Below are 26,812 nucleotides of genomic sequence, written 5' to 3'. Positions count from 1 at the left end.
GATGATTTTATAATTATTTTAATCATCATCTGTCACGCAGATTCAATGTTCACGGCCTTTCAGCTACGTACTTCCTACACGCAATATTCTCTTAATCTCCATTCCTGGTTTTCTAATTCTCTAACTTATTTCCACAAAATGGACGTAAGGGAAATCGGGCTGGCCAGTTTAGAATGAAAGCGGGATATATTGAAATTTAATACAAAGAATTGCATGACTATTTGAAGGTATCATTAGCTTCTGAAGGGCTCTGCTCCAGAGCGCTATTTACTTGGCCAATTTTGTATATCATAGTTGTTGCAGATCCCATCGTCTTGCATTGTATTTACTCAATGCTGGTGTACAGATCTGCAGTGCCACTGGTTATTATTTTAACAAAGGTAAAAGCGGAAATAAAATGGATCTTGTGCTCACATTGTCACCATGGCGAAAACATTCTTAACCTCCGAACAAATTCTTACAGAAGTGTTTTAAAATTATTCTACTCACTTGTCTTTCATTTCCAAAATATTTCGTAGCCAACTCAATGGAGAAGAGTTGCTTTTGAGAATCTAATGGTTGCTCAGCTAGTCCAGAAATTCCGCACCTGTTGTGGGATTCGAAATTTCCGTACTGTGCGAACAAGTACGCGCCAGAATGTGTTTAACCACACCTAATTTGTATTTAGGAAAAGCAACGTTAATGAATAAACGTGATTTTGACCTAAAATACGCGGATGCGTAAGACGTGACTGGGTTCAATAAAGAGCTAAATATCATCTTGTGCCTAAATACCACACCATAAAGACTTAAGGGATGGCGAGTTGGTGGGGCCTGGAGGGGGAGATATGCTAAAGCTCCAAGCATTATTTGTCCTACTGCACGGTAGTGCATCCAATTTTCAGGGCTTGTAGAACGAAACGGGAAACAGAAAAGCGAAAGTGAGAGAGGAAAAACAAGTTCCATGATAAAATCACTTTCAAGCAGTCTGTCGCATCACTTCTACCGTATCTGTTATTGCCGACTAATACCTACCTCTTCTGAGGTCTATCGCCTTTTGAAATGAAGGTCGTTATGTGATGCTGGAAGTTGTTCCAGTCTCAAGACACATTCCGATTTCTGATGACGTCACATAACTTGTTAGGTAAGCTAGTCCAGTCCTCGCAGGTAAGTGTGTACAGTCTTTTAGTGATGCCGCTGGTTCTCAGTTCTTGCTGAGTGTTGGATGGTGCAGGATGGCCGAAGAACTTCCTCCGCCATGTGTTCAGATTGGAGAATACGTCCTCCAATTCGAAAAAGAGGAGATGGGAGCAGAGTTTGAGGAACGGGCCAGAAAGGAGCTGCGAGAGACACCGGAGGTTGGAAACGATGCCATAGCAGCCCTCAAGGATTTACTAAGAGGTGAGGAACCACGCACCGTAATGTATGAATTGCCAATTCCTAATATGTTTTCTTCTCTTTGTTTACGTAACACCGTGACAAATTTGTTTTAAATATTATCGTAATGCCTTGTCACTGCAGTGCTCAAAGGACCAGGGGATTAATTACGCATATAACGTGTTTAAACCTAAAGAGACTCATGATCAAATTTTTCTCGCCAGTCTACATTTTGTTCTGAAAGTATACACAGGTCTACTATCGGATGTTTGCAGGACAGCACCGAGAACATGATTACCGCGGCTACTGACAATATTACAGGGTGTTTAAGAAAGGATAGTTGGCAAAGGTTCGAAATAAAAATACCGTGCAATTATTTTAGCTTGAAATATACGCCAATTGCTAATCATGTGCCGTGAGGAATTTGTTATGTGACCAGTTCTGGAAGTCTCATTTCATTCTGGTTTGCTCGTTCTTGAGCTTAGTTTAACCAGTCAGCTGTTTTGATCTTCACGTAAATTTAAAGATAAAGTGTATTCTTAAGAGTCCTTGTACATGGATAGATTGTAATAGCTTAGAAGATTTCTTTTATTATTGCAATTTCGAAACTGAAGGTGATGGTGTACAGGTTTAAATTTTCACCACAGCGCATACGTGTGGAAATTCATAAATTTAAAACAAAATTTCGGACCGTCCATATAAAATGTTAATCACATCTTTGCGTTTCACAGAGGGTTATGTGTACGTGTACAGATTATGTGATTTAAGGCGAGATGGTGACTTGATGGAGCTGCAGCGTTCATCCGTGGATATTCCTGAAGCATAGCAATAGAAGTGGCTCGAGGTATTGTACGTCCTGTACCACTTTCAAATTCAGAATTTCTCTGCTCACTTGTTGGTGTTCTCGACAGCGGACAGCGGACAACGGAAACAACCAACGAACTGTGACTATGTTCCACTGCATAAATCGTGTCGACCTTGGTTTGAACTTTCCACAGAGATGGAAAGTCTGCTTTCCGTATCGTCTGTTCAAATAAATTTCGTTACCGGCTGTTCTGAAACAACGGTATCAGTTGCACATGCAGGCAAAAAGCGAGGAACGCGTTAATCAAAGATGTGTCTTATGAAAATTAATTCCTCATTAATATGGAGACAATATTGGTAGAATATAAGGTTTCCTATGTAATTCACTAATTTACAAATAACAAATGAAAATACTTATTACATGTATGTACATACACATGCATTTATATACGCTTATTAGGTTGAATAGTAATGGATTTTAAATAAATTGAAACAATGAAAATAAATATAGAGTTTAAAGAAAACAATGATCGAAGAACAACTGAAAACGAGGTTGTCATTTTCCATGTATCACAGGGTTCCAAACATACGAGACATCTGACTTTTCTTATGTAGTTGTAGCGAATATCCTTTAAGCGTACTAAGAAAGAGATCTAATAATTTTTCACAGGCCTAAAAGTAGATTTTAGATTACAGAATACGTGCTTACGAAACTGTTAATATTATGAACACTTTCGGGATCGGTGCATGTGTCATGTTAATATTAAAAAAAATGTCTATTAGAGCAATTCTAGTATGAAATGCGTTATAAATTGAAATAGAGACTTTCGTTTGAAGTTTCCTGTCTTCTGGGTTGTTGCGCTGTGTAGTCTGGTAGGAGTTCACTAACGTTTCAGAGGTCATACTGCCTCCGTCATCAGGGCGATTCATCGCCTTCATCGCCCTGATGACGGAGGCAGTATGACCTCTGAAACGTTGGTTAACATCGAAAAGACTACACAGCGCAGCAACCCAGAAGACAGAAATCTTCATACTCATCGCCCTGATGATGGAGGCAGTATGACCTCTGAAACGTTGGTTAAAATCGACCAGACTACACAGCGCAATAACTCAGAAGACAGAAATCTTCATACTCACCGCTGTGAAAACCTCAAATCTTACAGACTTTTGTTTATTGCAGATGACAAGGAATTACTGTTTCCATTGGATGATGAAAATATGCTTCGTCCATTCTTGCGCCCATGCAAGTACTATCCTGAAAGCGCATACGAAAAGGTAAGTGGTCAGGAAATATCCCCAAAATTTGTTAATCGGAAGACGGGTTTGAAATGCTCGGAGACGGTGTGCTTCACCCAAACATACACACGAGTCCCGAAAGATCATGACGTCATATTCATCGCCGAGAGAATCTCAAATCTCACATAATTTTTCCTGTTTTATAAGGGCATGAAATTTCGTCTCTTGCCGTTAGAGAGCACAGAGAAAGGGTGTTTGTGAGAGTGGTACTGAGAAGAACATTTGGACCAAAGATGTAACAGATAGATGAAGAAAGTTACGAATAACGAGAATGCTAATAGTTTATACTCTTCGCCAAATAATATTAATAATTAAACAAAGGAAAAAGATTTAGGCGTGCCATGTAGACGATTATAAATGCTTATAACGTATTGCGTTATGGGTTGAGCTAACCAGAGAGCATTTTCTAACTTCCAGTAACATCACGCGGCAGATGTGAAAATCATACACTAAGTGAGTGACAACTGTTTTCTAGTATGGCTTAAGTTTTCTTTCTTACGAGACACTTCATTTCTGCTCCAGATGGCTGGATTTGAAAGCGAAAGTTTTAAATGTAAAAGATTTCATACTTTGGTATAGAGCTCAAAGTAAAATCCCAATGGTAACTCTATATCCCATCTGCTTCAACAACTGATAATTATTTCTTTTGCATTTATGGGTTAAGTATCATTCTTACTGTAAACAGTAATTATTTCTGTAAACAGCGTTAATTAGCTGACTTGCGTTTCCCATACAAGGAAACCACCGAGAAAGACAAAGATTAACATGCAAAAAATAACAAATGCAAACATAGTTTACGTATTTAGGAAGTGACAAGCTTAACAGCGATTGGCTAAACTGTTATGTTACCATCGGAAGTGATGGGACACGCTGTCGAATAGCAGTGGAAGTTCTACCACGGAATCAAGAGTGAAAGTCTTCTGACACACGTAACGTAAGAAGCCGTTAGTCGTTCCACTAGCCACAGAATTAAGCGACTTCTGAAGAACCTGAAGTTTCCTTAGTCTACCGCAGTAATAACCTGCAGGTAACTTTTTTTTTCTTATTTCCAATTCCTCTTTCTATGACATTACAGTTCAGAAGGCGTGTCAGTCTCTACTGGCCAAAGTTGATCGCGGGCAGATAATAATCAGGAAATACACAGGAAAAGACCTTGAAAGAAGAAATACTTTCCTGGAATTTCCGGACAGTCTGAGGAAAATCGCAGAATTATTTCTTTACTATCATCATTGAATACCACAGTTAATCAGAAAAGTGCCAGAAATATGACCGTTATCACGGAAAAGGGTTAACGTTTACTGCTTATTTTGCATTAAACGGTAGCATTACTTAGAGAAGTCACTAGTTGAATAATACGAACAGATTGAAGAAACCGAATTCAAACCGTCCAGTGTTTGTGACCAACTAGTTTTGCATTTTTCAGATGAAGCTGTTCTATAAGTTCAGGCTGAAGAATCCAAAGTTTTATGACGAACTACTGCCCAATACGATAAAGAATACCATATTACAAGACGTTCTTACAATATTTCCTCTTCGAAGTCAATTTGGCAGAAGAATCTTCCTAGTTCATGTTGGTAAGTTTCTGTGATACTTCAAAACGAAGAGAAATATTAATGTTCTTATGATGAAAGTAACTGGTTAAAGACTGGACGATCAGATATTTTCCTTTGCTCTGTATACCAGGGCCAAAGCAGCTGGAACATTACGTCTTTAATTAATTTTCATCTACTGTTGTCGTACACAAGACCTCTGAATCCACTTTCCCCGTTCCCCTTCATGACCCGTAGTACATAGACTATCGTAACTTTTTAACTTTTGTATCAAAAATGATAGTATAGTGAATAATAATTTTTAAACATTAACGAGATACAATGTGAGACGGAGGTTATCCACATATTTGCATACTACAAAGAATCTGTTCGGATGACGTGACTTTTTTTTTCTCAGTAGACTTTTTAACGACTCTGAGGACCTCTGCTACTCCACTACTTATTCTACAGTTTATCAAAACTATCGCATCACATACATACAACACGTATCCTACATGAACAATAGTGTTTATGTTGTGGAAAGCTTTAAGCATCTGAAAAATGTTCTCTGTGTACTTACAGGAAAGTGGGACGTAAAAAAACTGTCGCTGACCGACATTGTCAGATGCGTATTCTTGTTCGTAGACATAGCCATAACAGAGCATCGCACTCAGATCAGTGGCGTGGATGTGATCTTCGACCTGGAAGGCCTCAGCATTCAGCACATCTACCAAATCGGCCCCTCTTTCGCGAGTAACATTCTGCATTGGGCTCAGGTAAGTCATTCTGGGTATAAAGTTCATTTTTACCTCGCCATTTTTCAGCATGGCTCATGAAAAATAAACTAAGCATTTGCTTTTGTATCTGGGAATCTAAGCACGATAGAAGAATGGCGACTCGATCAAAATGGTTTGCTTCGGTGTAGAGATTGCAGGATAAAGGTCACAAACCCAAAACTGTACTGGGTTTGAGTCCCGGTGAAGATGTTTGGATTAGGCGATAACAATTTAATAACAAGCTTTCAATAAAATTAACAAGAAAAATATTACATGTGGAATTCCCGTGCAGTTACACTGCAGGTACTCTGCTAGGAACTTAATAAAATTAATGAATTACTTGATGCTGAATTATATACAAGATATTCACACTTTTTCATGCCTTGTTTTGTCCAAATGGGTAAATTTAGTATCTAGACTGCCTGTTTAGGAAATATAAAACGTGACAGAGCACTGTCATGCAGTGAACTGTGATTGAAAGGGTGTCCACGAAGATGTGTACAGTTGCTAGAACACCGTAAGCTCGGAAATTAGAACAGAAGAAAGGCACACTGGCACAAGGCGCAAGATGAATAAAGAAAAGCAGAAAATTCTCTCCAAGTCCAAAACATATTTTCCAAATTCGTTATGTCGTGAAGATGGATGTCTTCTAGATTGTTGCGCCGTGTAGTCTGGTAGAAGTTTACCGATGTTTCAGAGGTCCTTACTGCCTCCATGATCAGGGCGGAGGCAGCAAGGACGTTGCTAAACTTCTACCAGACTACACGGCGCAATAATCCAGAAAACATCCATCTTCGGACTCACCGCTTTGAAAACCTCAAATCCTACTTCGTTCGTTCGTTCGTTCGTTACTTTGGTGTGCTGAAGATGCAACACTGGAAGAGTGAAGGGACTTTTTTATCACAAACATATGTATGATAGTTGTTATGAATCATGTGCAATATGCCCAATTCTTTTCTTTTCTTGTTTCAGGATTGCGTTCCACTAAGAATCAAGGGTCTCCACATTGTGAACCAACCCTACATATTCAACATGCTGTTTGCAATCTTCAAGCCCTTCCTGTCAGTGAAGTTTCGAAAAAGGGTAGGAACTCCGTGAGACTCAAGTTCTCTAGGCTGTCTTTATTAATTTTTGAGTTTTATGAGAACAATACAATATAGTAATGGTTAAAACAACGTTTTAAAGGAATTTGCCATCACATTCTTCATGGGAGTAGCAAACTTTTGCGAAAACCCGGGAATTTTTAGCCATACAACGCAGAGGAGAGTATAATAAATGAAGGACATCTCATTTATTTGCACCTGGTAATAATTATAAATCGTTCAGCTATAATATTTGTTAATTGATAAGGGAAAAACGAGTAGAGTTACAAACTGTACATATAGTCCCAATTTAAGGAGATCCTGCATTTTGTGTGTTTCAGATATATTTTCACGGCAGAAACTACGAATCGCTTTTGCGCCATATTGGCGCAAAGTATTTACCGAAAGAGTACGGCGGGACAATGGACCTTCCGCAGGTTAACAGGATGGAGTTCTATCAGCTACTGTGCATGTATAAAAACGATTTTGAAGGTGAGCCTTATGAAGTTCATAAACAGTGGGTGGCTTCTGTTCAGGTCGTAAAGGTCCCCAGGCTCACCTAAATAATGTTTTGAAATTCAGTTCGTACTTCAAAGAAATCACACTGCTTCTCTATTACAAAGATAAATTGTTTAATTCTGCCTATAAAAATAATAGATTTTTATTTTAACACTTGACCGAAACACGTAAATACACTCTGTGGGCAGAATGTAGAGTCACTAAACGTTAAAACAGACGAGACGTGCTCCTGTACTTTAAAGGGTTAGAAACGCGTTGTAAAATAGAACTTTCTGTTCAAAGGCAGCTCGCCCACGTGTTTCGTCCGTGCTTCTCGTGACCTGCATGAACTGGTTTCAGGTACACTCCTAGAAGTGGACTTTCACGATCTTAGCCACATCTTGTTGCCTGAGATTATCTAGTAGTCAACAAAAACTCTTGCCACCAGACAGTAACTTTCTACATCGTAATATCCTGTTATAAAATTGTAACATGATAGACTTCTTACATTATAATAGCTTTCGCGTTTATTTCTCTTATTTTTACAGAAGGGAACAAGTACGGTTACGAGAAAACGACCAAGTGACAAGACGATATATATATAATGTGCAGATCAACCAACGTTAACGTTGACGTATGCAATATTAAGCCAGAAAAAGAGGATTTGTAACACACCACTTGCAGAGGCCAAATATTCCTTCACCGGGTTAATATCTGCAGAAATTCAGTTGCGTTTCTAATGCAACACACGTTGTGTGTGTTACTGCAAGGATTTCTCGTTTGATATCAATTAAAGTACTACATAAAAGGAAAATATCAGGCTTAACACTGTAGTAGAAGATGAAGAAGGCTCATCACCGATGTACCAGTCTGCCATTGTACACAGTCCTAAGCCAGATACATCTACCTCATAACCCATCGCCGTAACATCTTTCCTTATGTTGCACCATCTCTTTTTACCTTGTTCCAGGTGTGTTGTTTCTCAGGGGCTTTCTCCACCAAAATTCTAGACAAATTAATTTTCTAGCTGCATGCTCAAACCATCGTAACATTTATGTATTTAAACAATACGATTGATTAGGCACAATGTGTTGTAATGATTTATTTTGCTCAAGTATGAACCTATCATGACATTTAACTGAAGTGTATTGTGTGAATTAAGTAAAACAGAGATCTTTTTAAAGAGAACTTGTAATATGCATGATTGTTGGTTACATTACGTTGTGCGCAGATACGGAGCCATGATGATCACGCATGCGCATACGATTATCGCTAATGGCGTCCTACAGAACCAGAAGATTCATCACGGTGTTAACAAAACGCCGACAGTGAACCCCCATCCTTAACCAGTTGAATCCAGCCCACTTTCTTACACCCTTCTGTAATATTAATTTTAACATTATCCTCTCATGTATTCCTGGGTATCCCATAAGATTTCTTCTCATTAGACCCGAGTAAAATTTTGTATGTATTTCTCACTTATAATGCGTGTTACTTGTCCTGCCTACAGACTGAAATGCTTTCAATCATATTTATGATCTAATACCGTCTAAGTTAACACACGCACAGAAACGTTTAATTTCACGAGACCAACAATGCACGTACGTAATCGACTAACCATCCATCCAGTGATTGAGGTTAGGTCTTTCAAACGGACCCGAGTAGCCGGTCATCTTCAACAGTTATTACAAATTTACAAGTTTTTTATGATCCAATGTAAATGTACGTCATCGTACTGAAATAACTGACTTACACATCAAAGGTTGAATTAAAATAGTTTTAGGGTTACTAAACTTGTATATGGACTCCATATCTAGTGTCCATTAGATGGTTTAGGTACATTAGAACCCGTCTTGAAAATGTAAGAACATATTTCTTTACCTATTGTGGTACAGAGCGTAAAAAGACGACTTATATATTTCGGCTTTCGTAAATATAAAACATTTGAAATGCGTACAATTATAATATGAAAACACCAACAACTGCAACGGCCCTACCCAAATTCAACATATAGAAACCACAGGTTAAAGAGGACGTGATAATAAACGTTTTGAGGAAATTACACACAGAAACGTCGAACAGTCTTACCTCATTCAAAACTGTATCATGCAGCGATTACAGGAAACAGAATTCACCAATGAAACTCCGCACGACCGATGTCTTCCGGCGCTGCTTAACAACTGCAGAAAGGCAAGTGCAATCAGCTGACGGGTATCGATACTGTTAAAATCGATTAGATCGTAACCGATTCATGGCAACCCTTGCCAAAAGAAAGAGGTATTAATATCGATCTATTTTTAACTTGTTGAAATGTATTTTGTCATTGAAGAAAACCATATGTGCAAAGAACTGCCGCTCACTTTTATCAAATTTATACCGACCGGCATTCCACGAGAAAAATCTCGCTAAACAGTAACTGGGCCGAGCACGAATCACCCATAAATATATGTTCCCGTTAGTTCTATACGCGCACAGAAAGCCAAAATTTCCTGTCTCAGGAATGACGTAAAAACCTAATAACTGTTCCATACTTCTAGGTTTTTACACACTTATGATCCATTTTAATATTATCCTCTTAAAACATAAACTGAGCTTCTGACTTATCATTATGTATACTTTCGCTGTAATGAAGGACTGGTATATGCGGGGTTACCCATTTGACTTTCACCTAGAAACTTCAGGAGACTGTGATTCGGCACTTTTGAAGTAAACACACACACCCCCCCCCCCATGCCAGTCCCAGAGTTACAGGATATTTCATAAAGTGATGCTAAATTTTCCCATCTTTCGTAGAGTATTTTGTAAGATTTCCTGGGCCAGGTCATGAGCGTTCCTACAGACGCACATGGCACAATCTGCAGGTCTGTTTGACCCGGAAGCCAAGTAATGGACCACGTTTCTTCGTGGTGGTCACAGAATACCAAAGACCAGCATGATAGAGCTTCACTGCGTTGTTCTGAACAAAAGCTTGGATGAAAGTGTGACGTCGAAAGTTTCAAAAAAGATTTTCGTCTTTTAGGTTATGTTCAAATCTTTTTGCATCGACATGCTTTTATTAACACTGGCATTTTCAGTTTGTATTCTCTCGTTTAATAAAATAAGTACATCCTCATTAGATTTATTTAAAGAATTATATTGTAATGAACAACAGAATGTATACATCACATTACATTTGTATATAAAAACAAATGCATAACAAATTTATCTTGTGTATGTACATACATATTTCTAAGGATAAATTCGTATTATTTACTATTTATTGAACATTTATCAACGCAGAAAGAGAACGTATTGCAGAACTGGATGAAAGGAATATTGAAAATATAAATTTTGTAACACATCAGTTGAATTATAGAAATTTACCATCGTATATTTCACGTTTTTAAGACCATGAATTATTATAGACGAACTTTAGTATGATTTTATGCATTGCGTAACATTTTTTAAAACTGGTTATCGTACTACGATACTACAACAACAACAAAAATAACAAACCAGGATGAAACAATTAAAGCAAAAATATGTAATTAATCAGTGAGTTCATTAAGAAAACTCGATAGTTAAACCAACGGTTCCCACTACAGAATTGTATTTAAGATGAGATTGGTAAATTGTGTGGCCTTGTATGCAAGGGAAATAAAATTTTGTATTAGGGCACATTCCCAGAATGTTCTTTCGTGTTTAGAATTCCAGGAACCATATTACGTTTTTTTTGCATACATATTATTCGCGCCAATTTTCAGAATTCCACGTTGAAAATATCTAAATTATTACGATGCCAATTACTTACTAAACGAGACTGTTTCGATAAATGTGGCAATATTTTCGTATTAAAAATGCAATATTTTGAAGTCTGAGCCAAGTAAAGAACAGTCTGAAATGTTTACTCACGAACAACAATCTCTTTAATTTGACAGCCACATATATTTAGAAACAAAACTTATTTCAAATAAATCTACTGGTATTAAAATACTTTGTAACTTAATCCCTGGTCCTTTCTACTACTCTTTTAAGTTGCGTAATACAAGAGAAAAATTCTAACACATAAATTAACCCACTCATTCCCGTATGTAAAATAAATCTTTAATTACACTTCAAATTAAAATAAATGTATAAAATTCTTCGTATTTCCATCAGATGGCAAACACAAGAAACGGTCCCTATATTTTGTGAGTAAACGAGATACGAAATTCCGCGTCATTAATTGAACAGGAACTGGCTCGGATTATCACAAGTAATAATGGCACTTGAAACAGATGCCCATAAAGAACAGATGTAGAGACGAGATAATGGTAAACTAATTTTAACCCACACAGCATAATAGAAAAATTTTCATCAGTCATACGCGAAAAGTTTTCGAATGTAATGTACAGCGCTTTCTGTTCTGTACTCCACCATTACAGTTCGTGTTAATACGAATATTGCACGATATAGAATATTGGAATGTAAAAATACTTGGAATAATGCAATATTTTGTGTTACCATTTGGAAAAACTTGTTCTGCGTATACTGAAATTTGACGAGTAACATACGGAGATATATTGCTTGAAGGATCTTATCTATGGATCGGAATGAAGTCACGACTAATTCCTCATTTTCCATATGAACTCCTTACAAATAATCAACTTCTGAAGGGAAAAAAGACTTTAATGATAATGTTCTTCGGGATTTTGGTGTTGGTCGGCATATGCCAGCGTTTCAGAGTAATAAACCATCTTCCTGAATAAGGAGATATATTTCTCTGAAATGACGGCATCAACTCCGGTCACGTGGAGCCAAAACCCCGAAGAACGTCGTCATTATAGTCGCCACCACGAAAGCTTTAAATCTCGCAACAAATTACTTCATCTCCCTTTACTGCTTACTTCTTTGACTCCACATCCTTCTTGTAGCCATAAGAGTTGATGGCTGTGAGAGAGAAAAATGTTAATTATTATCAGTTTTGCAGACATTTCGGGTATAAAAGAAAAAATATGTCTCTTAATAATAAAAGATAATCGATATTTGGATATACAAGCAGAAGGACATATTCACATCTACGTGAATTATTTCTCTGTATTAAAAAGTATTTTTGAGAAACTTTATAAAATTCTGAAATCAAAGTACATCAAAGATGCATCATTTAACGCGTGAACTAAGACGACGACATTTTGAATCCGGATTTCCTTTGCGTAATTTAAGGAATTTCCCTTCTTAACTTGTTCACATTTCACTGGATACAATCAGTATCTAGACTTCATCGCTGTAACAGTTTTTACCGATCCTGATAATAGCAGGAGATTCAAATAGGGGGATTTACTAAGATCAGCAGGATGGCTGTAAGTAATGAAAATTCACGTAACTCGACTTAGACGAGATTTAAACTGGTGACTGTGAATCAAAACAGCAGCACCACAATAATCTGCACCCGCCACAGACAGAACTTAATGTGCCCAATTTTTAATTCTTTCCCTTTCTATACAGAGTTTTTAATTAGGTAGACAATAATGTTCTTAGAATTTTCAGTGACGTAAATATTAAACACGCAGGAGTTTGTTTACGTATACAACAAAGGATGACAAGATTAAAAAAGCATTGTATCACATTCACGGCACAGAAATGGTTAACAGTTGTTGAAGACCAACGACACCATAAAAATTACCTTCATATTCCTTCTCACACTTGGAAAGAATTTTGTACCACTGAAGACCTTCGATGAGTGGCACTTCCAGAGTTCCTCCGTATTGAGCGGGTAGCGACTTTGGGCTTAAGTAGTTGTGCAGGGAGTCGAGGTCATTGCCATGGAAGATGATCTGTACGAACAAGCACACTCTCCTGGACTCACGCAAAATTATCCTTACGCGAGTAGAAATCTGAATATACTTTCTACATAACTTATGCCTTATGAGTTGTTTTGTTGTGTCTTATTGTTTTGTTCTGTCTTATTTTTTGTTCTGTCTCATTGTTTTGTTGCGTCTTATTGTTTTTTGTGTCTTATTGTTTTGTTCTGTCTCATTGTTTGGTTGTGTCTTATTTTTTGTTCTGTCTCATTGTTTGGTTGTGTCTTATTGTTTTGTTCTGTCTTATTTTTTGTTCTGTCTCATTGTTTTGTTGCGTCTTATTGTTTTTTGTGTCTTATTGTTTTGTTCTGTCTCATTGTTTGGTTCTGTCTTATTTTTTGTTCTGTCTCATTGTTTTGTTGCGTCTTATTGTTTTTTGTGTCTTATTGTTTTGTTCTGTCTCATTGTTTGGTTGTGTCTTATTTTTTGTTCTGTCTCATTGTTTTGTTGTGTCTTATTGTTTTTTGTGTCTTATTGTTTTGTTCTGTCTCATTGTTTTGTTGCGTCAAATTCTGTCTCATTGTTCTGTTGTGTTTTATTGTAGCTCCACTGCCACCGGGTAAAAACCCATTTGCAGTTAATAATAAATAATAACTTGAAACTTTTATCAATTTTTAGGATTTCTTTAATTTTTTTTTTGCATCCAGTACACACCCTTCAGCATTTTGTGCATTGGTGGTTTGCAGGATTCACGACCCATCAGTACATGGGTTCGATCTGGACCGCGACATTTAACGCTCCTGCTGTGACCCCCTTTTTGCGAGATGATGATGAAAGTGGAGTAATTGTTGGGTTGCCACGGAGAAACCGGGGAAACCCCTTAGGAAAACTCCGTGTTGCCTAGACCACGGCCTTGCCCAACACAAGTTATAAATTCGGGTATCGCCGAGAATCGAACCCGAGACCCCAGGATTACAAGCCCAGCGTTCTAACCACCGTGGCGGATGTATAAAGTGGGATTTCACTGACACGTTCAAAAACTGTTTTTTTAAATTCTTAAAATAATTTCATTTAGCTAGTATTTTTTAAAAATTGCGCTAGATTCTGTAATACCCATACGAGTATCACGTGGTTTAATAAATCAACTTACCCTGCTTCGGAGTTTCTCCCTGAGGAATGGTTTGAAGAGAGCAAACACCATGTTGAATATATATGGCTGTTTAACTACGTGAATATTCTTAATTCTCAAAGCAATTGCGTCCTGTAAGGAAATTATAAAATATTATAGTGCAACCAATGGCTGTGGTTAAAAAAGGATCCTGAAGACATCTGAACTTTTTACTCTCCATATCTCTGAACGAGATATTTAAAATTCCTTTATTTTTCGAAGGCTAATATTGTGAAAATATTTATAAAATTATACAATTTTACCTACAAAATCAACAAATAATTAAGATTAAACTAAATCCAAGCAGATAATTAATAGCACGTGTACGTGAAAGTGTTAAATGCACCGATGCCACATACCTGGAGGAGATCAACAATCCTCTTGGCAAATGGAGGTGTGAATTGCCACACCTGTTGCAGGGAAAGGCCCTCCATGTCAAATATCAGCACAGCTCCTGCAACCTGTGTCTCAGGCTCCAGCATGGCACACTCGAGGAACAAAACACAGCCTCTGTAGACCTCGTCCAACGAAACCTTGTTATGTTTCCATTTCTCTGCGCACACACACACAACCATTTTTGGTCATGTATACTGACCACCTTCTTCAGGGTACACGTCTTGCTATGTGAAGAATTTTTAATATTTTGTCTTTGATTTACAAATCAAATTAAAAATATTTATTTATATAATTTTCTACCGGAATACTTGACACAAGAAATGGGTTAGACGTACATGCAAGTCAGAAATAAAAGACGTAATAAATGTGGTTGAAAATGAATAATGAGTACTGACGTAATGTTCCAAACCCTGATATTGAGACAGAGTCACTCACTTCCTAGTTCCAGTATCAAAATGCGACGACCAAACTGGTCTCTGTACGGCAAAACAGTGAGGATGTTGTGATCAAATATATTCTTATTTTTGCTTGGGACCAGCAAATCGTACACGTTACTATGCTTCTGCTTGAATTGGTAGTACCGCTTCACCTGGAACACGCCAAACACGACGACCTTAATTATTTTCTAGCCTCTGGCGTAACATCCATGTTAACAATTTTAGTCCGGCTAACACTTTGAAAAACTAAATATAGTCTTACTTTCGTTGTTCACTGGTATTCTTACACAGGTGAGCTGCACAACCGATCAGATAAAAATGCATCGTTAGCCAGCTCCGCCCAGCCAGAAACTACAATTACTCATCGCCCTGATGATGGAAGTAACAAATACCTCTGAAACGTCTGTAAACTTCTACCAGACTTCACGGTGTAACAACTCAGAAGACAGCCATGTTCATACTCGCCGCCGTGAGACCCAGAACTCGCATCAAAGTGTATAATTTAATGACGTCTGATGGAATCAAACCATGGTCTGCTAGTTGAAAATGTATACGCCACGGAAAAATACTAGTTTCAGTTCCTTATTATAGAGGGTATGTGAATATCATTGTGGTAAGCGTTGCCTGACGGACGTACTGACAAAAGAATAGCCTCGTTTGCAGTTGTCAGGATTTCCGTCCTTAAGTGAATTAATAGTCACATTCCCGGTGCTCGGTGGGTACCAACATACTACGTCCGCGTTCTGCTGCCACGACACGCAACGTAAGCCTTGCGTCACTGCCGTATCTTCACTTAGGTTAAGCCACGATAATCGTATATTCATTCTTTTTCGGTGAAGTACGAAATTTTCAAACGAAGATTTTTCAATAAAACCGAATGAAAAAATGGCAGAATGACTGGGCGACTTGATTAGGATGTTGAAGACACGATCTCGGCCCATTTCAAGACACTACAACGACGTTTTCTTGGACTGATTGACACTCGGTATATTTAACGATGCTTTGCAACTGCAGTATCTGATCGCCGCTTGTAGATATTCTTACGAGAAAAAGGCATATCGTATGAAACGTCATTATGGTACTTTGATTAATTGATGGCTAACGGGAAGCAACTTACTCTGCACATACTAACGTTTCTTCTTTCGTCGTTATGAACTATATATATAGTTATTTACCTTCTGCGCAGTGGAAAGATACTACAGTCTGCTACACAGTGCTGCCCCAACCGGAGAAACACAATAACAGATTTTCTACTCACCAATTCAAATGCGCTCTCAGGGTAAAATTTGGACGGCCGAAGGAATCGTATGAGCCACGTGTCGCTGTCCAAAGGACATTTGAGGTCTTTTTCCTCTGAAAAAATAAAATATCGTACTCGTACAGATCTGCCAGGCAGATTAAAAAGTTCTGACTGCATAACACTTTAAATCCCACACGTAATTATATGTACCACATTCTTTAACACTCTGTAGCTGTGAATTTAGTTCACGGAGTGTATTTATGGGTTTCATAAAATTTTTTTTTTGAGTGAACAGCGATTATTTCTGTAAAAAGAATTAACAAACTGATCTTTGTAATGGAAACAGGAACTGAATCTTGGAATATTATTTATACGATCTTTGATCGGCTTCAAAGGATCGGTTAACATGAACTATTCATTTGAAAAACTTTATGGGGCACAGTCCTTCAGTGAAAGATAACAGTTGCTAATCAACAATAAAGAATCTGAGAATGATCGCTTGGACTAATGTTATTCTACAGCAGTGGTATTCAACCTTTTTTGTTCGCGTACCCCCAGATATAATTTCTCATCCAAATTTGTACCCCCAAAATTGTTGGTGTATAATTCAAGTTATACATAGTATATAATCTACATCTAAAATAAATTAAATAAATTACATTACTGATTAATCATGAAATGATATATAAATATTTTTTTAAATTTCACGTACTCCCTAAGATGTCTTCGCGTACCCCAGATTGAATACCACTATTCTACAGTAATTATTTTGCTATCTACTACAACAAGTTAAACAACTGGCGAAGAATAGAGTTTGCTGGCAAAAATCTGTTATGGCCCAATGTTCCACCTAGGAATAACAGGAAATGATTCAAATAAAGATGAAATTAAAAATTATCTGATACACAGAATAAAATATAGGTGTCGTATAACATGGAACACAAGCTGAATTCAGTGTTGGCCACGCCGAAAGAAATCCTTACCTCGAAGAAGATCTCTGAGTGCGATAACTGCTTCTTTGCTAACTTCAGGCGTCTCCCGAAGTTCTTTCCTGGCTATTTCCTTTACTTCAGGAGACAGGTCGTTTAGTTCTAATTGCAAAATATAATCTCCAATCTTGAGGCTTGGCAGGTCTTCAAGATCCGACAAGAAAGTGTCCTTAACTGTAACAAAACATTAGAATTCAATTCACAGATTGCGGACTGGTCAAGTGTAGTATCCCACAAAAAATATTATGAGAATGGGACAGCGCTGTGGTGTTCCATGTTAAACAACAAACAGAAATTATAATTTTAAAATTATTAATATATTTTTCGATACGGAATGCGCTCTGGTTCGAGTCTCGGGGGAGAAGAATTTTCTCATGAGCTTTCGACTAGTGTATGGGACCGGTGTCAACCCAGCATCGTGAGGAAATTGGGGAGCTACAATGAGTAGCGTAATCCGGTCAGGAAAGCTAGCAATGGCTGGGGGTTCGTCGTGCTGACCACACGTCACCCTATATCTGGTCGGATGATCGTTCACCTCTGCTTAGGCATGTGAACGTGAGGCCAGCAGTCAAGTTAGTCGGCTTTGGCTCTCTGGAGCTGTTACGCCAAGGATTTAATTTTAATTTAATTTTTTATTTTAACAGATGTTATTATTCAGAAAAAGAGCTATCTATAAGACGAGAAACTGCTTTCTCGGGATCCAGGTTTTAAAAGAAAGAGGTGCAGTAAACACTTTGTGTGTCTGCGCACATTTAAGAACGTCAGTCGGACGAATTAATTACTTATTTGAAAAATGAAGTGTGTCGGGTTGAATTATGCATTCATTAACTTTCCCATTACGCAACGGATCAAGCAGTGAATTTCACTGTGCTCAAGGTCATGTGACGTGTTCTTGTTTCTTTTAAAATGTAAATACGGCAACTTCTGATCCTGTTTTTACCTCCGTCGCTGTGTTGTTCCCAGAAGCCGAACTAATTAGCAGACGTTAAAATACACGCGGAACACGCAGTCTCTATTCGGATAATGTCGCGGGAAGGGGTGGGGGGTGACGTTTGTCGAAGTTGTGTCCCTCCCTTAGTTAATCCAAGCAACAAATATGAAAATGTCTTCTTCAAAGGAATGCGGGAGTCAGGGGCAGAGAACAGTAATGACGAACGATAGGGCGAATAAACTCCTCCACTCCTTTCCCTGACTGATCATCATCATAGTTGTTGCTGTATTTTTCCCGCCTCCTTCTGGCAACTCTGACCTGCGTCGTTGAAATTACTGTCGTCCTTCAGTATCTTGTTTGAGTGTGTATTTGTTTTGCCTCTTTCTTCACCTTTGTATATGGCTTTCAGGTAAGGCCAGTACGTACAATAACTAAACAAAAACTTTCGTACAATAACTAAACAAAAACTTTCGTACAATAACTAAACAAAAACTTTCGTACAATAACTAAACAAAAACTTTCGTACAATAACTAAACAAAAAATGTCGTACAATAACTAAACAAAAAGTTTCGTACAATAACTAAACAAAAAATGTCGTACAATAACTAAACAAAAAGTTTCGTACAATAACTAAACAAAAAATGTCGTACAATAACTAAACAAAAAGTTTCGTACAATAACTAAACAAAAAATGTCGTACAATAACTAAACAAAAACTTTCGTACAATAACTAAACAAAAACTTTCGTACAATAACTAAACAAAAAATGTCGTACAATAACTAAACAAAAAGTTTCGTACAATAACTAAACAAAAAATGTCGTACAATAACTAAACAAAAAGTTTCGTACAATAACTAAACAAAGAATTTATTAAAGAATTTACACAAAGTTATTATGGTACTATGACTATAACTTTCCATACAAACTGAACGAAATTAAGCCAAAAAAAAAATCTTAAAAATGTAAGTAAATTCATCTATACTTTGTTATGTTTTGTACAATTAAATCGGTATTTTTTTCCTGTCTCCGCGGGAATGTGACGAAGTATACAGAACGCTGTCAGCCATCTTGGTAGTCCCACGCTTATGACATACGGTATCTAATAAGAATTACGCTGACTAGTCACTTCCTCCTGTCTTCAACTGTCAATAACACGTGAATTGCAGGGATCACGTCCTGACACAGCGCTTCTGTTGGAGTCAGTATCACATCCCTCGAATCGCAATGTCCTCTTGTACCAAAGAACAATGGCGTCTAGTATCATCATATCCGATCGAATTTCCATCAGTTGATTCCGTAGACTTTACAGGGGTCAGATGGACATTTTACCATAGGAATTCACTTTCTTGGAAGGAAACAGTTAACAGCAAGTTACTTTAGACCAGCACATCTAAAATTGTGAGCCAACACAGAGACATTACCCACATTTTGCGTTAATAATCGGCTTACAAATTTCAAAATTATTTAACACGAAAACGTAAATTTTGTGTTTTTTTTTTTTGATTTTCGCCTGACCTACGATTACGCTGCATTTATTTCAAAACGACTTAAATCACCCATTTTTACTCTGCAACCCTGAAGCAAGGTCTATCTTACCTTGATCAATGTTTTGTTTATGTATTACATACAAGGAGCACATATGTGGAGACTTTAGTCATCATAAATGGTCCAAGAGTTGTACAGGAGTTGTATCAATTGTCAAAGTTTCCTTGTTGCCTGGTCTGTATCGTTCTGACTTTGAAGTTAGTGAATAATCCGTTAGCATCACTTTAACCATTACAGTTTCCAGACTTAGAAAGACGTTCTGAAGAATGCAGAAGGTCACTTCACAAGAGCAGAAGTGACATGTTCGAGAACTAAAGCATCAAAGCATACTGACTCTTATGTCAAACACTGTTTTGTGTCCCACGGATGAAGTAGTTCCTAAAAGTTAGAGACAGCATGAATTAAGAAGCTAAAGAGTTGATGAGATTTCAGATTCTCACGGCTGCAAGTCATCATCCTGACGGAGGCAGCGACCACCTCTGAAACGTCGGTAAACTTCTACCGGACTACAGGATACTACAGTCTAAAAGACGACCATCTTCAGCTAAAGATTTCGTCTGGTTGTCTCGATACGAAAGGGATACGTAAACAATGTTTATTAAGTGTTTATTTTCTTAAGCTGTTGTGTGTTTTGCAACAAAAGCCGTGTCATAAGCAATGTTCGTACCTGACTTCTGTTGAAAGACACAGACAATTATATTCCACACACACACACACACGACTGAATCTGTCAACAGAAATTACGTCACATTACTGGCTTCAGTATCTAATTTCGACATTGTTAGAGCAATTACTTAAGACGAACGTCGCTAAAACAATAGATAAAAGTGCTCTTATATACCGCTATGAAAATATTAATCAAGATGCAAATTTTCCCTGAGAATCAAATCCACAGAATGCTTAATGTCCACCAAAAACTTCTCAGTAAAGTTCGCTATCCAGTTCTTATATACATTATATGGTGTTTCTGTACTGCTCCCCCAGTATTGTGAGAGTGATTAAGTCGAGAAGAGTGAGATGGGCGGGACATGTAGCGCGCATGGATGGGACAAGAGGTGTGCACCGGGTACTGGTTGGGAAACCTGAAGGGAAGAGACCGCTGGGGAGACCTAGACGTAGATGGGAGGATAATCTCAGGCGGGATCTATGGGAGATAGGAGTTGAAGGAAACTGGATTTTGTTGGCCCAGGACAGGGTCCGGTGGAGGGCTTTGGTTAATTCGGTGATGAACCTTCGGGTTCGGTAAGCCATCTAGTTAGTTAGTTAGTTATGGTGTTTTAGAACTGCCGATCTAATTTTAAAATAAAGTGTCTTATGTAATAAACACAACTAAAAATAATTACACATCAAGACTCTGAATCTGATCGAAGGAGGCCGAAACAATGAGAAAATAATAGAAAATGGTTAATATATTACATGAAATTGGAAGTTTTGTTATCAGGTGAAATAAATTATTCCCCTTTCAGTTTTATCAGGCATTTGTCGCTAGTATTAGTATAATTTAGAAGCTTCAGTATTTCGCCAGGACAGTTATTCATATAGCAAAATAACAAATATTTTTCTGAACAAGGCTTTATATTTTAATTAATCAAAAACATTACTTCTAATCTAAAAAGTATGCTCTTTGATATGATAAGGACATTATTACAAATACGTTATTAATGTCACGACAAGAAAGAAGTCGATCTGAAAGTTGACACATTGAGAGAAAAAAAACAATGCGATCGAATTTGTAAAATCAAGTACAAATTTCTTGTTCTTAAGTTTCTGTAACCGATAGGGTTCAGACATGTTGTTTATTGAAATTATTTAGCAGAAGATGGACTCTGCAGTTTATGTCTAACAACTTGGATATCGTTAACGCTGGATCAAATCTATACATCGAATAATTCATTCGGTATATTTATATTCTCATCGTGCAAGAATGGAAGAACGCGTTTCGGAACTCTGCCATAGACTGTCAACTGTTCGTGCTGGGAATGCGAAGTAAATACTAAAATAATAGCCTGGTTTTCCCTTGGCTATTCTTGGTAATTTATATCTCTTTTACAACGGCCTGCTTACATCTTAGGAAAGGTAATAAGTTAAAGTAATATTTTGAACCACAAGCTACTTCTATACGGAATGTTTTTTAAACTTCAAATTAAATCGTAACTGAAATGCAAATAAGTGGTTACCATAGAGCAGATACAGATAAACCGTTCAATAATGTGTTAAATAAATTATTATTCAGCACATTGTGGTCGCATTATAGTGAAAAATAAACAAACGCCCCACTTAAATAATGATCTACGATGTATTAATAACTAAGTAAACCAGCGACCAAGTTACACAGCAGCCAATTCACATTGTTACAGAACAAAGACACACAAATTCATACCATGCAGAATATGCCGTTTAAGAAAATAGCATTATGATTAATAACGCTGAAACTGTAGTTTAATAATGTACTACCTGCCACTGCTGAAGTCATTTCGGGATGCAACGGCGACAAACACGAACACCAAGTGAACACCAAACCGCTCTAGCATGCACGTGAAGACTGGACAGTCACACGCATGACTGACTACTTCTTAGTCAGTTCTGGTAGCCTTGGCGTGCTACCGGGTCGAAACCTAGCGGTGGGTCCGCAACTTCTGTATGATGACGGTTCGTGCTGGTTTCCATGTCATTATTGATGACCTCGAAAAGGAATCGCTTACTGACGAACGCAAGCCATTGAAAAGCCTCGCATCACAGGATATGGTAGACTTAATTTCGCTTATAAAAGTATAAAACTTTTATATAATTGTACTCTTATAAACATCCCTTTATTCACTAGCTAACAGATCTCACTTGTACAGAAGAGAATCTTCAATGAATTACACAAAACATAATTAATGAATACAATAAATTTTTCTCATTTATATGGACTAACGTGCAAGGTATGAGAGACAAATACTGTAAATAGAAAACTAAGTAGATTTCAACTGTTCTATGGAAAGAAAGAACATTTGAGAAGCACAGAGTTGGCATAAATACGTAAAACGAACAGGAAAAATTTGGCTGACGGAAAAATTTTCTGCCTTAGTGTTCCGGAAACATTTTTTCACCCGCGGCACATCCTAATTTGTCAAGGACACATGACGGAACACCACAACATTTAGCCTCACATAAAGTGGGTATTAATATGTATTTACAAAAATTCTTGCCCTACAAGAGTTCAGCCATATAAAAACAAAACATAATATATATCGAATGAAGCTATCGAAGGCGAACCAGAGAGAGTGTGAGTTTATTACGAATTTTAATCACGAAAGACAAGACATTGCTGTTTTATAAATAAAACGGGCGAATAGACAATTTATTAAAATTCGCGGGACACCTGAAACCTTGTGGTGGCACACAGATTGAAAACCACTTCTACATAAAGGAAATATTGCTAATTATATTGTGCCTAATTTAAAATATGACAGCGAATATTATTATAAAAATTTTATGACTCTTTTTGAAACAGAAATTACACAAACCACGAAAAACATTAGTCACAAAAGACTGTCCCTCGGCCGACATTAAACCTGCAACGTCCCAAAGAGGGAGGAGTTTTACCCACTGAACTTCGCTGATGTAGTTTACTTAACAACGCTTTGCCAACTGTGTAAGTTATACAGTGTCGAAGAACAGTATTTACGCGGTTGATGGAACGCGGAAGGATATGACAAGGAGCGGTCATGAACTGTTTCAACATACCACCCTAGTATCATACTGGAGACGGATAACCGCGGATAGGGTAGCCGATCTCTGGGCAGAAATTCGAATCCCGAATAGTGGGGAACATGAAGGAACTACCTGGTGATTCACGGCGTCAGGTGAAACATGGTACCGGCAGTTTCATCACCTTTCCTAAAAGTAGCATACCTGGCAACTTCCACGGTTGGAGGACTTGGCATCGAAACACAACTTTCTACTTGTTGTAGACATTTCAACATCACTTACATCAGCCAGTTACCTATGATCAGTGCTGGGGTTATTTACAATATCCATAAATACAATAGGTAATAATAACAACAACAATGCCGTCGTGCTTAGGAAGTTATCAGTAACAAGAAACACGATAATAATATTACATTCGTCTACGAAGCAAATACTAGTATGTTTTAAGTAGATAATACTGTGGCATTGAAAACGTATGCATAACAACGACCTCGTAAATAACGAACAAATGAAGTGAGTTTCTTGTGGATTGTTAACTGATTCCTGGGAAAAGAATCTAATGAATATGCTTACTATCCGCTGACAACGACCACAACTGCGAAGACAATGCGACTTGATAACTGCAATAATGTGAGTACACAGTTTTCAGTCTTATTGTTGGTTTAAAAAACCAGTTGCCTCATGGGACAAAAGCCTTTCGAAATAGTTGCAGACGATGACTATGATAGTAGTACTGGTTTCTACAAGCACACTACGTAAGTAATTTATTTTTTATATATTATAATAAATGTATGCGTCTGATAGAGTAAAGAAGTTCGACTATAAATTCCGCTTAACTTTCCAGAATATTAAAACTTGAGCGAGCAGTGAGGCAGATACATTTTGGAGTACCGAGTTTCGTAATAACTTTGGTATAATTCTAACCTCGTCCCGGTCTTCCCAGACACTGACCAGTACAACTTTGGGTAGTGCATAAAGAAACAGATGATGAATCAATGTCAGAAGGCATTTCAAGGAACCAGAATGACTAGAAATGATAGAAGCCTGTTGTAAGAGTACAGCCTACCTCGTTGCAGTGAATTTATTATCGGGGTGAGAGAATGGTTCTAACGACGAAAAGGAAAGGATGTGGAAGGAAGCGGTAGTGACCTATTTCAGATACTGTCCTTAAATTTCCCTGGAGATATTGAGGAAAATTATGTTAAGTCTGCCAGGACAGCTGTTTATTAAATGCAGATATTTTTACTATAAATCCAAGAGAAAAAAGCTTTGGTTGTTATTTTGAAAAAAGGATGTCATTTAGTAAAGAATCTGTAATTGTTTAATTTTAACCGTCTAATCACAATAAAATATTTTATTAAATATTAAAATATTAAAATATAATATTTTAATATTTAATAAAAAATTATTGTGATTAGACGGTTAAAATTAAACAATTATAATCATCACAATATGACGCAACATTATCATCTCATAAAGAATCTGTTACCGTTTATTTATAAAAATATTAAAAATCATTAAATATATTGGCTCGGCAGAACTTATTTCTGTCTTTAACATAAAACGTTTTAGTAAAATCAATCACAATGTACGGATATAATTCAACAAGTCAACTAAAATAAAGTAAATATAACCCAACGAATACTTTGTTAGCACAAAACAGGAGTTAGAGGAAATTATTATTTTAACGCGAAGTCGTGATGTTTCCTTAACAGATGTTTCGAAAGTCTCTTTCCTTTCTTAACCTTCTTCGTCTTTGTCAATGATGCATTTGTAAACTCTACAGCTCGCAATGAATCTCAAAATAAAGAATGACTAACGAGATGAAAATTATTAAAGTACACATATTTTCAAGATCAAATCTAAACTGAAGATGACTGTCTTCTGGGTTGTTGCGCCCTGTAGTCTGGTAGAAGTTTACCAATGTTTCAGAGGTCTTTGCTGCCTCTATCATCAGGGCTATGAAACTTCTACCAGACTACACGGCGCAACAACCCAGAAGACAGTCATCTTCAAACTCAACGCCGTGAAAACATCAAATCCTATAAATCTAAACTGTTTTTAAATATATTACACGACGCTGCAACCCATTACAGATACCATACAGCTGAGAGCAAAATATTTGTTACGTTTCCTTATATTTCCTCAATATTAACTACATGACAATTTTTCTAATACAAAGTTACAGAAGCTTCTAATACATATATTTTACTTCATGCACATTTTTACTGTAGGTGATATTTGAGGTTCTCACAGCGGCGAGTAAGAATATTACTGTCATCTGTGATGTTTTACCCTTTACAAGCAAACGGACGTTTCAGAGTTACTTTCTGCTTAATCTGAAACGTCGCTTGACTACTCGGTACAACAACCCAGAAAAGAGTCATCTTCAAGAACAAGATGATTTCCATTTCAATATATTTGATGTACACAAGAAAGAACTGAAGGCAAAGTATATATATATATATATATATATATATATATATATATATATTTACCTGGCCTTGATTAATATAGTTAGACGAAAAAAGAGTGCGTTGTGCGGCAATGCCTATTTAAGTAAATAATTATCTTGTCTTAGGTACTGACAAAAGAATATATTAAAAGCAATACCAATACACTTAAATGATAAGTAGGAGAGGTGGGAGGATACGTGGGAGAGGTAGCAGATGAGAGAGCAGGTGTTGTTCGTGTCATAAACATAATTTCCCAGCGGCAGTGCTTTGTACCCCCGCTGTCTCAGTTCATATGACGGCAATGTTTTTGGCTTACATAATATACGCGTTTGATTTATCTTATATCCGCGAGTTGATGACGGTTCGGTCCAGGCTACTGAACGGCTTTTGTGAGGCCACACTGAAAAGCGAAACACTTTTTCGTGAGGAATTTCGTGTTCATTTAAATAAATCTGATACTTTTACAAGGTCTAACTCTCCTCCAAAGTAGTGGGTTGCAATGGTAAATACGATAAGTGGAGCAACTCGACTTTCACCAGCTAAATGAATATAACGGAACGGAACAAAGGAAAGCGAGGTGTTATTTGAAAGAACACTGAAAGGAAATGACAAAAATTCTCTCTTGTGAGCAGTCAGTCACGTTACGTTAAATTTGTAACTGAGTCGCCAAATATTATTTGTGCTTTTACGTACATTAAGAAACATAAGATGGACGGAACATCCATCACGGAAAGTCGAATGGACATAAATATATCTGTAGTTGAAAACGACAAAAACGAAGATACGACCCGGGTGACTTAGCCGCTGATGGCAGAACAATTCAAATGGAACTTATATAAACAGAGTGTGGAGATGT

General features: G+C 37.3%; 3 protein-coding genes across 6 annotated transcripts in view; 2 read left to right on the top strand and 1 right to left on the bottom strand.

The window, feature by feature from the left end:
- Window positions 1–1,131: 1,131 nt before the first annotated feature.
- On the top strand, window positions 1,132–8,528 carry LOC147872816 (alpha-tocopherol transfer protein-like). The gene is made up of 7 exons (XM_087354999.1): window positions 1,132–1,379; window positions 3,340–3,434; window positions 4,879–5,029; window positions 5,567–5,760; window positions 6,733–6,843; window positions 7,184–7,334; window positions 7,889–8,528. Exons 1-7 carry the CDS (start codon window positions 1,214–1,216, stop codon window positions 7,924–7,926), a joined length of 906 nt encoding a protein of 301 aa, XP_087211125.1. The 5' UTR covers window positions 1,132–1,213; the 3' UTR covers window positions 7,927–8,528.
- A 1,918-nt stretch (window positions 8,529–10,446) lies between these two features.
- LOC110830924 (alpha-tocopherol transfer protein-like) overlaps window positions 10,447–26,812 on the bottom strand; it is a 182,946-nt gene continuing 166,580 nt past the window's right edge. For 3 of the 4 annotated variants that reach the window (XM_022066343.2, XM_022066345.2, XM_087354998.1), the window contains 7 exons: window positions 17,324–17,503; window positions 16,359–16,453; window positions 15,099–15,252; window positions 14,627–14,820; window positions 14,250–14,360; window positions 12,982–13,132; window positions 10,447–12,248 (listed from right to left, as the gene is read on the bottom strand). In XM_022066343.2, coding sequence (XP_021922035.1) covers window positions 12,202–12,248; window positions 12,982–13,132; window positions 14,250–14,360; window positions 14,627–14,820; window positions 15,099–15,252; window positions 16,359–16,453; window positions 17,324–17,503 — 932 coding nt within the window. In that variant the 3' untranslated portion in view covers window positions 10,447–12,201. Of the gene's footprint in view, window positions 12,249–12,981; window positions 13,133–14,249; window positions 14,361–14,626; window positions 14,821–15,098; window positions 15,253–16,358; window positions 16,454–17,323; window positions 17,504–22,261; window positions 22,420–26,812 lie in introns of those variants that run through there. The other variant, XM_022066344.2, reaches the window with a different exon arrangement.
- The window catches only part of LOC110830926 (alpha-tocopherol transfer protein), a 45,696-nt gene continuing 42,989 nt past the window's right edge, over window positions 24,106–26,812 (top strand). Inside the window, exon 1 of the mRNA XM_022066352.2 lies at window positions 24,106–24,130. The gene's annotated coding sequence lies outside the window, so the exon portion shown is untranslated. The remainder of the gene's footprint in view (window positions 24,131–26,812) is intronic.

The sequence above is a fragment of the Zootermopsis nevadensis genome, unplaced genomic scaffold, assembly GCF_977971745.1.
Source record: "Zootermopsis nevadensis isolate Lab colony 2312 unplaced genomic scaffold, Znev_1.0 Znev_ptg000024l, whole genome shotgun sequence".
Lineage (NCBI taxonomy): Eukaryota > Metazoa > Arthropoda > Insecta > Blattodea > Termopsidae > Zootermopsis > Zootermopsis nevadensis.
The sequence above is the reverse complement of the archived record's forward strand: the minus strand, read 5'-3'. Positions and strand labels throughout refer to the sequence as shown.